We start from the raw sequence: 15,423 nt of genomic DNA on the forward strand, positions 1-15,423 counted from the left end.
AGCCACGCCCTGGGAACATGCTTCCCCAATAAGGCTGGACATGTTAATCAGGCAGGGGCGGAACTAGATATGTAAATCTAGGCCTTTGAAATAAACCTGCTGTGTGTCTCAGGCGGTTTTTGCCGCCTCTCCATCAGAGAGGATGGTGCCCACCTGGCCCCAGCTTAAAATCTATTTCTGTATCTTGGTCTTTCTTTAATTTCTTAATCCCCAGCTCCTCCGCTCAAGAACCTGTCGTTTTCTCGTGCGGGTCGCGGGAAACAGAAACAGCTCACCACATTTGGCGCGCCGAACAGGGATCGAGTAAGGAGGCAAGAGAAGAAAGCGAGGGGGTCGCTCCTAGAAGTGTGCACACGACAGATTGAAGGTAAGGAGTGTATTGTGTGAATTGAATCAACCGGGTGTAAAATATGGGTAATTCAGGGTCTCGGGAAAGAGATCTCTACTCTCAAATACTTAAAAGTATGCTTAAAGTTCGAGGATGTTCTGTTAATTGTAGTCAAATTCTTGATTTCTTTCTTAAGCTTTGTTGATGAAACCTGGGGAAAGGTTAGAAAGCAGTTGTGTGACCAATACTCAGCAAAAAGTCCAGAGAAAATTCCTATTTTAATTGGTGATGGCCTTGATTCAGCACAGGAGAGTTTAAGAATGTCTAAGTGGGGTGCTGCCACGGCCTTACAGCCTGGAGTGGAAGGGTGCGAGTCTAAGAATACCATCTGCACTTCCTCTGCCTCCACGTGTAAACTACTTGTAACCAAGTAGAAAAGGATTAAAGGAATTTCTCAGCAACTGCCAATGATTCTTTATCTTAAAAAATCTTTTCTTTCCTTAAAAAAAATAAATAAAAATTGAAAAATAAATAAAATAAAGAGTAAATGCCAAACCATTACTGAATCTTCCCCCTAAGAAACAAGGAGGTGGGGGAAGCTCACGTGGCCATCCAATATGGACGTCACCCCCCAAGAAAGCCACTTCTTCGCCTCATCTTCGCCATCTTTATCCTTTTTTCCAGCTAATGACTTAAAGCTTTACAAATTCATAAATGCATCTGGGATTTCTGTGCACATGTAAAGGGAAAAGGCCAGTTTAAAAACAAGTGCACATAGTTTTGAGCTGAACTTGACCTTTTGCTGTGTACAGAATAAAAACCCAAGACTGTTTTGGCCTTAAAAATGGCGGAGATGAACCTAAGAAAGAAATACAGGCTGGTTTCCCAAGGCGATTTAAAATAGCTCTTTAGAAATTTCCAGCCCTGAGGCAAGTACCACCAGGAAGTTGATAGTCAAGTTTACATGTGAATAGCTATGGATTCGCTTCTTGACTTCCCCAGCAGGAAAATTGTGACCATTTTGAAATTTAGCAGCCATCTTTAGGAATGCTAACTTTGCATTTCAATGGCTACACCTTTTGCTAGCCGACCTTCCCAGAAAAGGTGAAGCGGCCAAAGGGTGGCTCCTTTGAAATCAGCTTTCCACCAGTAGTCATTTTTTAATACCTCCAAGTTTGCTTCTCAGTTTCCCCGGGCAGAAAAAACACGGTTTAAAGCTAATTATTAGATTTTAATATTTATTCTTAAAAATATAAAAGTGTAGTTAATCAAAGAACTGCTAATATTTGACTTGAAAGCTCTGAAAGTTTAAAGTGCAAACTGAGTCGGGAGAAATTAATTAAATATCTGAAGTATAATTGTTTTTGAAAAAATAAAATGTGTTTTCTCATAAATAATTAGAAATTCAAAATATGTTACTTCTTGGTCTGATTTAAAAAAGAGAATTTTATGATCTCAACTGAAAATTTTTTTAATACAAAAACCAGTTTAAATTTGATTGATATTCTTTAAGATAATTATAAAGGGTGTAAACAGCTAATGAGATTTCTGTTTGTCTACAATATAATGTTGGTCATCTATCTTTTAGGGATGTTGGTTTGCTCTGTCAAAGAACAGTGTAGACAGCCACTATTTTGGGCTCCGTGACTTGGCAGCCGCCATGTCAGCCACATGGCCTGCCGCTCCCCTGGGGGCCGCCATCTAGAAACAGCAAAGGCCCCTCCCTCTGATTTAGTCAATCACAGAAGGAGTGTCTGCTCACTGAGGCAGGCTGGGATTTCAGGGGTGGAGCTTTAAGGCTGTGTTTTACTACAAAAATGCGAATGAGGCATAAAGTATGCTTGCCTCTCAGATTTATTTAATACTATTTTTAAGAAGATATTTTTAATGCTTAATAAAGTTAGCAATCACAGTCTTAATATAATTTAAGTGATATGATAGACCAATGTTTTAAGCAGTTGGCTTTATAAGGGCCGACAATAAAGCTCGTATTCCTTTAAAAGGCTAAGTCATTTTTCTAATCTCTTAAATCTAGAAAACCCTACTTTCCTTAAACTAAGGACAATTAAAGGTTATATGTTCCCTCCCTAAACAAAAGTTAAATAGCTTATGTCAAAGTATTTAAAAGGGACTGACAGCAGTAATCCAATTTCTGTGATCCCAACCGAAATTTTAAAACCAGTTTAAATTTAATTAATATCTCTTAATAATTATAAAAAGTATATAATTTTTAAATCATATATACATGTTTATTTCATGGTCTTTCAAGTTGGATTTCAAAACTATAACCAAGGAATGACTAAGAAATTTCACGGATCCTGAAATGTTTTCAAAAGTTTATTCTCTCTTTTCAAAGGATTTTTTAATTTAACCAAATTTAATATACTTAAAATCACATGGAAAGCTTTATCAAATAAAAATTAATAAATATATATTTTAAGTTTTTGCCTCTGAGAAAGGGCAAAACAAGTTATTTTGTTTAATATTTCTTAAAATACAACTGTGGAATTTTAAGATATAATTTGAAATAACAAAAGCTCCTTGCTGCTGCATTTTAAAATTAGGCTGGAGGTGGGGCAGCGTTTGCCCCTTGTGAATCAGAAGTATACTAAATACTAGATTTACTTGCTTTGCCTTTTTTTAAAAAAAATACTTACTTAAATTACTATCCTTGTAAGCAATTGAATCCTAGTAAAAGGCACATTTTTCCTTTACCTGGGAGGGACAGCACGACTATCCCAAGGTCAGAGGGCTCCAGTTAACATGTCGGCTCCGTGTTTTGGAGACCCAAAACTGTAATTTAGATAACATGCCTTGGGTAACCTGGGTTACCCAAGGACTCTAGATAATGTGTTTACCCCGAACTGTAATTTAGATAGCATACTGTCTCTGCTTCTGTAAATTTCTTTTTTTTTTTTGAAAACTAGGTTCCTCATTCCAAACCTTGAGTTTAAAATTGAATTGTCATGACCTAGAGCAAAGAATATTCTTACATGGTATTATTCTACAAGTTTCATTAATAATTTTGATGCTTTACAACGGTATATTGTGCATTTATCCCAAACAAACTTACAAATTAATTCTTTAAATGTTTGGCAGCAATTTAATATTTAAGGACATAAAAGTATTTATTCCCTCCTGGGAAGGCACTTAAGCATGATGTATTGACCTCTCTTGACCTTTTTTTTGCCAAGAGGATTCCAATTGTCTACAGCTGTTATCTGAGCTCTCCGTTCGAACTGAGATCATGAAAAGCTAGTACCATGGATCTGTCTCTTGCCCAATGGCGTAAGCTGGGCTCTCTCTGGAGAAGAAACCTGGGTTCCCTACGATCAATGCCGGGGCCCGCCAGCAGGCAAGGGGGGATCCAAAGGCAATTGCTGGGCATGGAGGCCAGAGGGACATAGGTTAACAAGGAGACAGAACTGAACCTCACATCACCCTACTTGGCCCAGAGAGTACGGCTAGTAGTCAAAGACGGGTAAGACCCCACAGGGTGGGGCGACCTAAGACAGGCACAGTCGGGGGGCCAGTAGAAAACTTGGGGTTCAACGGAGGTGGGGCACAGATCCTCCCCCCCCCCCCCCAATGGTGCAGGGGCTTGAACACTCGCCCCTTCTGAGGAAGGTCTCCTGTCCCCATGGCTGCTTCTTGCTTCCCATGCCCAGCCCAGATCAGGAACCAAATTACAGAAGAGACTTGGTCCAGCTGAAAATGGTACCCATTAAAACGAAGGCTTAGTTAACAGACTCTAAATTTAAATCTAGCCCAAGAGGAATGCTTAAGCCTCCTCAAGGACGTAAAGTGATCCTTTCAATTAATATTCACAGTGCAAATTAAGATTATTGTTAAAATATTAAATTTGACAATAAAATAGTTGTCAAGTTTTCAAATTAAATTTGGCTAATTTGAAATAATTAATTATTCAAAAGGTATTAACCAAAATTTTCATTTCGTGATTAAATTGCTTAACATGCTATGAACCTAAAACAGTCATATTTTTGTGCAAAAAGTTGGAATTTAAAGTTATCTAGACTGCATTGTAAATTTTCCAAAAGACCTCCTTATAATTAAATAATAAGGGGGGATAGTGGAAAAATACCATGTAAAGAAAAAATCCTATAACTAAATTACGTTTAGATAAAATTTTTCATTTAATGCTAACAGCGAGACACCCAGAAAAAACACATGTCAGGGAAAGCCAGGAGAAGATCATTTTAAAGAAAGGACCCCAAGTAAGGTTTTTCCTTTAACCTTTGGTCGAGAATATGTTTGTATACTTTCAGAGAACAGCTTCAAGACCATGTGGATTCCTGCAACAACAGATCCCGACTGACCAGATTGCTCCAGCCACAAAGACAGGAGAGACAGTTCAGAGATGGAGATGGTGAAGACGCCCTGTCATGATAGCAGTCAGCACCTGTGCATTGCTGCAGGTTGCCCAGGACCAAGAGCAAGGAAGAAGGAGCAATGCAGCCAATTCGGGTGCCAGAGCGTTACATCCGTCACCACAATGGACTCAGACAAGCTCCTGTGTCCATTCACTCAAAAGGACTAAGTACTACCCTAATGACAGCAAAGGGGAAGAAGAAGAAAACTGAAAGACGCAAGGGACTGTTGTGCCAATATGGAGTCATCTGAAGAAGTTAACGACTGAAGCGCAACAGATTGTGGAAAAGCAAGAAGTTGAAGCTACTTCTTCAACCATGTTCCTGCTCATGCTAGCATCTGTTAGCTGCCAGTCTTCTGCAAAGTCTTGCGCGGCCAAGTCCAAGGACTCTGAGTAAATATACACCAGCAGCAAAAGAGACCTTTTTATTCATTTAGTAGCAAAAATGTTAATATGTTTATAGTTCTGATTTCTCATATTGTTGTTTTGCATTGGCATTGTTTTGTTATTATTTAATAGCCAGTTTTGTTCTTAACGTTCAAATTTTGAAAATGATAACATGTATGTAGTTTAGTTTTTGCATTTGCATTGTTTGCAATTGTTTTAATTCTAGAGCCCTACTATTAACGTTTAAAATTTTACTTTTATTATAGTAGCTTAAAAAACAAAAACGGGGGAGATGTAGAGGGCCGCCTGGGAGGCACCTAGGCATTTTCTTCTTATTGTCAGCTGAACTCAGAGCATAGGCAGCCACGCCCTGGGAACATGCTTCCCCAATAAGGCTGGACATGTTAATCAGGCAGGGGCGGAACTAGATATGTAAATCTAGGCCTTTGAAATAAACCTGCTGTGTGTCTCAGGCGGTTTTTGCCGCCTCTCCATCAGAGAGGATGGTGCCCACCTGGCCCCAGCTTAAAATCTATTTCTGCATCTTGGTCTTTCTTTAATTTCTTAATCCCCAGCTCCTCCGCTCAAGAACCTGTCGTTTTCCCGTGCGGGTCGCGGGAAACAGAAACAGCCCACCACACTATGTGTAATGTTTTTCCTATACATACATACCTATCATAAAGTTTACTTTATAAATTAGGCACAATACGAGATTAACAATAACTAATAATAGAACAGTTATAACAATGTACTGTGATAAAAGTTATGTGGACTCTTTCTCTCTCTCTCTCTCTTTCTCTCTCTCTCTTTCTCTCTCAAAATATCTTATTGTTCTACACTTACCTTTTCATTTAAAAGAAACACTTACGGCTTCTTTGGCATATCTGAATTGCCAGCATCACTACTCTTGCACTTTGGGGCCATTATTAAGTAACATAAAGGTTACCTGAACATAAGCCCTGTGATACCGTGATGATCTATCTGATAACCAAGACACCTAAGTGACTGATGGGTGGATAACAAATATGTAAATTAGCTTCTGGGCAGTAAAATAAGCAAAAATTAAAGACAAGAGAAAGAAAAGCTTTCTTCCTGAACTCTGAAATTCATTATAGGTTATGCTTTAATAAGATGTACTCCAAAGAGTTGTTAATTTCACAGCAAAAAATTGAATTATCTTACCTTCTGCATAGATTTCATCATGATCCTCTATTTGCTCAGATGTTTCCAAATCTATCATTTGGCCCCAAAGACTTCTGGATAAATCTGAATTTCCAGCTGAAAATGATTTTGAAATTCCAAATTCTGAGGCTTTCTCCACTCTCTTTAATGTAACAGAAAAAGAAATTCAATAGGATGACAACTTTGTTCAGAGTTAGAAAATTTCTTTCTAGTCCTCAAGAATCTGTTTTTTGTTTTTTTAACCAGCTACTAAAATAATTTCATTTTCCCATTTTTGAATGAACTGTGAGGCTTAAACACCCTCCTCAAATACTTTCTCAATAAACATGAAATTATAGTATTTTACCAAGTTTTAACAGGTGTTCACAATATATACATTTGAACAAAATGTTATGTAAACTTTAGGTAACTTTTGTTTGCAGCGGTTCTCAACCTGTGGGTCGCAACCCCTTTGGGGGTCAAATGACCCTTTCACAGGGGTCGCCTAAGACCATCGGAAAACACATATATAATTACATATTGTTTTTGTGATTAATCACTATGCTTTAATTATGTTCAATTTGTAACAATGAAATTGGGGGTCACCACAACATGAACTATATTAAAGGGTTGCGGCATTAGGAAGGTTGAGAACCACTGGTTTAGAGCATTAGTTATGGGATGCTGACACTTGAATATTCTTAAAATAAAAATATAATATTTTGCCCTAACCAGTTTGGCTCAGTGGATAGAGCATCGGCCTGAGGACTGAAGGGTCCCAGGTTCGATTCCAGTCAAGGGCATGTACCTTGGTTGTAGGCACATCCCCAGTAGGGGGTGTGCAGGAGGCTGCTGATGGATGTTTCTCTCTCATCGATGTTTCTAACTCTCTATTCCTCTCCCTTCCTCTCTGTAAAATATCAATAAAATATATTTGAAAATATATATATATAAATATTTTATTAGTTTCCATGCTTTTAAGATTTGCATATGAATGTGAGCTAGAGGCAGAGCAGCTATACTTCCTCAAATTACTACTCTGTAAGGAACCTGCCACCGTAGAGGCAAATTATAGATGCAACAAAATTGGGATACACGGTCACTGAACTTTAGTCTTCAGGATATTTTAACGCAACAGTAAGAATCTAGTAAAAAGTTGGCCAAATTCAGGGGTTTGGGGAGGAATTGGCAGTGGTGGACAAACTTTCTTGGCACTTTGGCTTACCTGCACATTATAAATGAACTAACTTTACAATCAAACCCCTGTTTTCCCCCTCCCTACAAACCAGCTTTTCTCCATGCCTGTTGTGTTCCCAGTCTTGTAACTTAGGTAGTGACAACTCCTTTCTTTCAATTCCTAAAAAAGCTTTTGAATCTCTCTCTCTCTCTCTCTCTCTCTCTCTCTCTCTCTCTCTTTCTCTCTCTCCAGATACAGTATATCAGGAAATCTATTTTCAAAATGTATCCAGGATCTGACCCCTTCATGTCATCTCTACTGCTATTATCTTGAAAGGCACCACAATTTCCTGACAAGTTTTCTATAATAGTCTCCCACCAGAGAGATCCCTTCAAAATGAAAGGTATAACATGTTAGAACTCCACTCAAAACCATTAGTTTGAGTGCAGTTCATGTTAAAACTCCACGGGTCCCTATTTCATGCAACTCAGAATAAAAGTCTAAGTCCTTATAATGTGTGTTATGGTCCTGCACCGCCAGGCCCTTTGTGAGTTCTCCAAACCCTCCTCTGCTACTTCTCCCATTGCTCCCTCTACTTCAGCCACACTGACCTCCTTGTTCATTCCTCCTCAAATATGCAAGCATGTTCCCAGCTTAGGACCTTTACACTGAACTTCCCCACTCTGTTGACTGCTCTCCCCCAGATATTCATATGACTAGGCACAAGCACTAGAAGATACTAAGGATTAGAAATAATGTCTATATTTCCTTGTTTTAAAATATTATATCCTTACCAAGTATTTTCAAAATAAACATATAAGAGACAGGAGAGGTCCATCTTAAATTATATTTTAATGAAATAAACATTGTGTTAATTGAACAACTTATTCTTTAAACTAGTTTATTGGATGGTAGCTCTGTTACGAGCTCTATAGTGACCATGAAGGGAAAAACAAAACTAAAGTCTTCTGTTCTGAAAGAGTTCACTGTTTCTTGGTTTGTTTCATATAACATGTATGCAATAACTCAAAAACAATTCTAAAGCAATACAGGGTGACTGAACAAAAACCATAAATACCTTCCAAAGTTTATTACTATGTTATAGATAAGCATATAGATTATAAAGGAAGTATCTCAGTTATTTCCATGATCTTAAACATTTTCAATACAGACATATCTTGGAGATATTGTGAATTTGATTCCAAACCACTAGTAATAAAGTGAGTATTGCAATAAAGTCCCACAAATTGTGGGGTTTCCCAGTGCATATAAAAGTTATGTTTAGACCAGCCAGCGTGGCTCTGTGGTTGAGCATCCACCTATGAACCAGAAGGTGACAGTTCAATTGCCTGTCACAGCACTTGCACAGGTTTCAGCCTCAATCCCCAGTAGGGGGTGTGCAGGAAGCAGCCAATCAATGATTCTCATCATTGATGTTTCTATCCCTCTCTGCCTCTCCCTTCCTCTCTGAAATAAATAAAAACATATTTTTAAAAAAATTTATATTTATACTATACTGTAGTCTATTAAGTATGCAATAGTATTATGTCTAAAAAATACATTATTGCTAAAAAATGCTAACCATCACCTGAGCCTTCATCAAGTCATAATCCTTTTGCTGGTAAAGGGTCTTGCCTCAATGTTGATGAAATCGTACTAATTGTGAAGTGCAATAAAGAAGAGCACAAGAAAGTGGAGCATGCCTGTATGTGCTCCTGATATGCCATGGCACATTAATGCTATTGTCCATGCTAGACTCTGTAGAAATCACCATCGATAGCAGAAACAGCAGCTACAAGGCACTCCTACATTTCCTCAAGGCTGGGAAGTACAAACATGAGTTTCTTGAATGTGCAAACTTCATGTTCATATATAATAGTTTTGGGAGTAATATATTTTCGAAAGTACCCACTTCTTTTTTAATCACTCTGTATACAAGCAAATGTGTGTATGAGTGTCAAAATAATTCCAAAGAAGAGTATGAGAAGAGGAGATTAGGTGGTTGAGGTGAGGGGGGAGTTGTTTACTGAGAGGGGCATCTCAAGCTGATCTTTAAGGGAAGGATCTGAATTAGTCTCTCAAAGAGGAGGGGTATCCCAGGATGGGGATCAACATGAATCAAAGCAAAGAAAGTCTTATCTGCTGGAGGGAAAGGAAATTAGCCTGACAGGGAGTCACACAGAATATCAGTAAACGGGTTGTTAGAGGTAGACTGATAGAGGGCATTAAATGCCAGTCTTGATTTAGAGTTTCATCTGATGGCATGTAGAATCATGAAGGTTCAAGATTGAAGAACTGACACGATGAAAATGTTTGAAAAGCTCAAAGTAGCAGAATGTACTGGAGTAAGAAGATGAGTTAGTCTAACAAATCAGGATGAAGATGAATTGTAAACTGTAGTAGACAGTTGCATTTTGGGTGAGCTATCCCAAGACTTAATAGTTCTACCACACCTGTCTGATTCTAAGTGACTTCAACATCCCCGAGGAAGACCCACACATTTCCCAGCCTCAAGGTTTGCTTGATCTTCTGTATTCCAACAGCTTTCCCTTTCATTGCACTTCAGCAACCCATTGACTGGTCATCCTGAACCATGTCATACAGAATTTTCCGTTGGTCAAACCAAATGATGATAACCTCCTCTCCAACATCCACCTCCTATCCATGTCTCTCTCTCACTCCCCTACTCCATAACATTGGTGTTGCATCTAACCAAGTCCTCCAGTCACCATATGCCTCCTCTTTCCCTCAACCCATGAGTCCTTTAAAAGGTTCCCTTCTTTTCCTACTCCGTGTGAATATTTAGCTACTATCCTATATAATAAAACCCTAATATGTAAATCTACCAAATGGCAGAACAACTGGTAACCATGACATGCACTGACCACCAGGGGGCAGAGATGCTCCATGCAGGAGCTGCCCCCTGGTGGTCAGTGCACTCCCACAGGGGGAGCGCCGCTCAGTCAGAAACCGGGCTCATGGCTGGTGAGCGCATTGGTGGTGGTGGGAGTCTCTCCTGCCTCCGCAGCAGCATGAGGACCCCTTGGGGGATGTCTGCCTGCTGGCTTAGGCCCACAGAGAGAGGGCGCAGGCTGGGTTGACGGAGCCCCCATCCCCAGTGCACAAATGTCATGCACCGGGCCTCTAGTGTGTGTGTGTATAATTTGGCTAATATGCTAAGTGTCCGACAATTCAACCATTCAACTGGTAGCTATGATGCGCACTGACCACCAGAGGCAGACACTCAACATACAGGCATGGAAACATGGAACAGACTGATGAATCTCAGAGGGAAGGGGGGAGGGGAAAAAGCGGGAAGAGATTAACCCAAGATTTTATATGTATACTAGAGGCCCAGACCACGGATTCCTGCACTGGTGGGGTCCCTTGGCCTGGCCTGTGCCCTCTCGCAATCTGGGACCCCTCAGGGGATGTCGGACTGCTGGTTTTGGCCTGATCCCTGCAGGCCAGGCTGAGGGACCCCACCGGTGCACAAATCCGTGCACTGGACCTCTATTCTTACATAAGCCTCACATCTCTTGTTCCTTTGCCTTTCCACTGAGAACTTTCAGGACTGGATCAATCTGATCTATCAATTTTTGGTACCACAAAAAAAAAAAAAAAATATAGGATAATCTGCTTCAGTCAAGTCCCCAGTGCTGTAGTTACACTGACCTTCCTTTTCTGTTTTGAAGAAAGCCCTGGCTAAATCTTCACCATGCTCCACATCCTTTGCATATACGCCCCCCCTTTTCCACATAACAAGGTCTTAGCTGTTTTTGAGCGTGTGGTCCACTCAAGTGGATTTGGAAGTCTTAGGTCCAGAGGTTATAACTGTTTAGGATATACCTACAGTTGTGATATACTAGGGAGCAAAATCAGAAAAGAAGATAAACAAGTTAACAGAGAGGTAGGAGAAGCAAGAGAAAACAGTGTTTAAAAAAGATAATGGAGGAAAAGATTTCTAGAATAATAAAGTGATAACCAGAGAAATTAACATTAAAAAGTTTGAGGACAAAGAAGAGACCATTAGATTTGGTCAGTAAGTCATTTATGACAATTTCTGTAGAGTGGTAAGAAATAGAAACCAGAGTAAAATAATTGTGGACACTAGAGGATAATAAAAATACAATGGTAAGAAGTCCAGGCTACATATCCAAACAGGTTAGATTAAAAAACAAAACAAAAACAAGAAAGAAACTGTATGGCAATCAGGATGATGGAGGGGTCAAATGAGGACTCACTGTTTTTTTTTTTTTTTTCGAGACAGGAGATTTGAGGACATAATGGAAAAAGAGCTATTGCAGAAGTTTTAGAGGAATAATAAAATCTAACCAAATGAGGACTTACTGATTTTTTTCAAGACGGGCTATTTGAGGACATAATGGAAAAAGAGCTACTGCAGAAATTTTAGAGGAATGATAAATATCTAACCGAGTCAAGCTGGCTAACAACTACATGAAAGAGGAAAATGGCTCCACCGATATTAGCAACCCCTCACCAAGTGCTTCCATTACACCTGTAATTCTCCCAACAGCTTTGTTTATCCCTCACTATATAGTGCACTTGCCCTGTGCACTATATTATTTCTAGTGCCCCAAACAGAGGGCGAGCACTTAGTAGGCACTTAATAAATACTGGGTGGATGAATAAATGGTAAACAATGATATCTGGCCTAGGTTCCATTTGGCCTGATGCTCATATTGCCTATCAATTCAGATAAGTAATAACTCTTCAAAATGCTACCAGGTAGAAGAATATTTTCCCAGGAAAAGCCGCATGATTTTAAACCATGTGGTGCACAAATGAACTGAGTATGGCAAGTTGCCAAGTTGATACTCAGAGGCAAGCACTTCAAGTGGTTTAATGGTATTTTCAACTTAAATGGTAGTTGGACTAAAAAATATATACATTTCCGGTCTCAGAGGTTATCTAATCCAATGCCCCCACCCCCTCACTGAATCAAACATATTTTTCATTAGTCCTAATATTAAGTGACCATTTAGAATCCACTTGAAAACTCTTGTGATAGAAAACACTTACAAAAATGCCCACTCCATTTTTGGATTGCTCTAGTCAGTAGAAGATTCTTAATTGTGATGCACACATAGCTTTTACCTAGTGCATGGTCCCGTAAGTTAATGTAACTACAGCAGTCTTTCCAATCACCTGAGGAAGGCCTCTCCTAAGGCTTCTCCTCTCCTCTCCTCTCCTCTCTTTGCCTCAAGAGCTAAGGCAACATATATAGTCACATGGGAGCAAAAACAACATGTGCAAAATAGAGACCTATTTGTATTTCTTTTCCATCTGATTATGTCTGACTCTCAATTTTCTTTCTATCTTAATTTGTGCAATATCCTTACCTCAATCCAGTGTCCCACATTGCCAGAGTCAAAAGCAGGCTGTGGAGAATATATACAGAATATTAATACATAGCAATATCATTATCAACTTTGCCATTTTAATCTATCCTTCTGACTAAAGTACATGGAAGTGTCCTTTATTCTTTCCCCAAATTGTTTCATTAGAAACTTCAGCAACAAAAGCACTCAGAAGGATGATAGGAAGAAGAAACGCGGAGCCTTCTCTGGGACATCTTCTGAATGTTTTTATCTCCTGCCGAGGCCCACCAGATTCTGATTCACTTGGTTTGGGGCAGGGCCCAGGAATGAGCATTTTCCAAGCTCTCCTGGGTTAAGAGCCAAGATAGAGGAATGCTAGGTATTATGTTGCTTATAAAAACCCAAACACTGATTGCCAGATTTATTCAAGTGTCAAAGAAGCAAATCTGCTTAGAGAAGGGTCTGCCCTTCTCCCTAGGCCAGTGATGGCGAACCTATGACACGCATGTCAGAGGTGACACGTGAACTCATTTTTTTGGTTGATTTTTCTTTGTTAAATGGCATTTAAATATATAAAATAAATATCAAAAATATAAGTCTTTGTCTTACTATGGTTGCAAATATCAAAAAATTTCTATATGTGACACGGCACCAGAGTTAAGTTAGGGTTTTTCAAAATGCTGACACACCGAGCTCAAAAGGTTTGCCATCACTGCCCTAGGCCCTCTTTTTCGGGAGTGGCCTGTAGCATGAGGCTTTCTTTTATTTTTTCTTTAATCCTCACTGGAGGATATTTTTCCATTGATTTTTATGGAGATTGGAAGAGAGAGAGAAAGACAGAGAGAAATATTGACGTGAGAGAAACACACTGATTGATTGCCTCTTGCATAGGCCCTGGGCTGGGAAGGAGCCTGCAACCCAGGTACGTGCCCTTGGCTGGAGTCGAACCCGGGACCCTTCAGTCCACAGGTTGACGCTCTATCCACTGAGCCAAACCAGCTAGGGCATGAGGCCTTCTTATCTTACGTACAGTAGGGATACTGTTTGATCCAATAAGAACTGGGGGAGGGAGGTACATTGAGGTACTGTTTTACAGAGCCGAAAATGAAGTAGAAATCACATAAATTTCTACCAAGGTCAGTTACATATTAATCAGACAAGTCATACACCTCCTTTCTTCACTCTCTGTAACATTCAAAAGCTTGGAGAATTCCCCCTAATAGTCACTTAACGAATAGAGGTATTTGCTTTGCTAATAATTCAGGTGGATTTTTAAATAAATAAGGGAATATCTAAACACGGAGGAGGAAAAGATATAATACTTTCACTTACATAACAGTTCACCTTCAAAGTGCCTTACAGAGAACTTATTAATGTAGCTGTGCTGCTGAATAATTTTGTTACTGCAACAAAGAGCTGATTCTATTAAAACACAACTGAATTTTGAGGAGCTCTTGTGATTTTACCATTTCATCCTCTAGGCCAGCGGTTCTCAACCTGTGGGTCGCGACCCCTTTGGGGGTCGAACGACCCTTTCACAGGCGTCGCTTAAGACCATCGGAAAACACATATATAATTACATATTGTTTTTGTGATTAATCACTATGCTTTAATTATGTTCAATTTGTAACAATGAAATTGGGAGTCACCACAACATGAGGAACTGTATTAAAGGGTCGCAGCATTAGGAAGGTTGAGAACCACTGCTCTAAGGCAGTAACAATGAGCACTAGCAGCAAAAATCCTTCCTTTGGAGTCCTAAGAAATTGTCCCAAATTTTTACTTTTCATCATCAAATCTATATCCATAACCTTTTTTGGATCCAATGGAACTGGTACATTACAATAGACTCAGACTGTTTCCAACTCTCTGATGCCCCAATCTGCACCTCCAGTATCTGGGACAAGATACTCACCAAGTGAAATATATCCAGTGCGTTATTTAGCTGGTATATTTAGAACAAACTGTAAGCACAATTGCCTAGGGCCCTCAGAAAGGCCACATGTCTATAGATTAGATTTTTAAGAAAGTATAACTTAAGGGTGAAAACAGCTGGTGAAACTGCTCTGGGGCGGAAAGCTGAGAAGCCAGCTCCATTTTGGTACTCTCACCTACACTTAAGGCATTTATTTTTGTGGCTGTTAAAAAGGTAGTCTGTGCAAAGCACACCTCCTGTGACTGACTTTGCACATGCCATTTACATATGTTTCAAGTTTAAAATGGGGTTAGTTTTCCATGGGATGCTAATTCATCAAAAGAGGGAACAAATACAAAGAGGGTCTATTTTTTAAATGATGGTTGAATTTAGAAATTCAGAATCAAGTATTGATATATTCAGTATCCACTTGCATTTATGAATTCATTTTAGATATTTTGTATATCAGGCCGAGAACTTAACGTGAAGATCTTCCCCTGCCAATAAAGACCAGTTCCCTGATTTGCAAAACATAAAAAATAAAAATGAATGTGCGGGAATTTCTCCAAAACTGTGGGGTGGTAGTAAGTAGGAGGCGAAAGAGGTCGTGAATTCTCTTCAACCGGGCGAGCACTACCAGACTCTCCGGTTTGTAACAAGCAGAAAATGAACTAGAAATCACATAAATTTCTACCAAGAAACAGTTCTTCATGATGCTGCCCA

At 39.4% G+C, this 15,423-nt stretch overlaps 1 protein-coding gene across 3 annotated transcripts in view; it reads right to left on the bottom strand.

The window, feature by feature from the left end:
- Positions 1-15,423, bottom strand: part of CCDC191 (coiled-coil domain containing 191) — an 84,267-nt gene that overhangs the window by 68,520 nt on the left and 324 nt on the right. The window contains exons 2-3 of one of the 3 annotated variants that reach the window (XM_070406225.1): positions 12,807-12,845; positions 6,288-6,429 (exon numbers count right to left, since the gene is read on the bottom strand). In XM_070406225.1, the coding sequence (XP_070262326.1) occupies positions 6,288-6,429; positions 12,807-12,845 (181 nt within the window). Of the gene's footprint in view, positions 1-6,287; positions 6,430-12,806; positions 12,846-15,423 lie in introns of those variants that run through there. The other 2 variants (XM_070406227.1, XM_070406228.1) reach the window with 2 other exon arrangements.

This window comes from Myotis yumanensis, unplaced genomic scaffold, assembly GCF_028538775.1.
Source record: "Myotis yumanensis isolate MYYU_CA2020_CCGP unplaced genomic scaffold, mMyoYum1.0.hap1 SCAF_2, whole genome shotgun sequence".
Lineage (NCBI taxonomy): Eukaryota > Metazoa > Chordata > Mammalia > Chiroptera > Vespertilionidae > Myotis > Myotis yumanensis.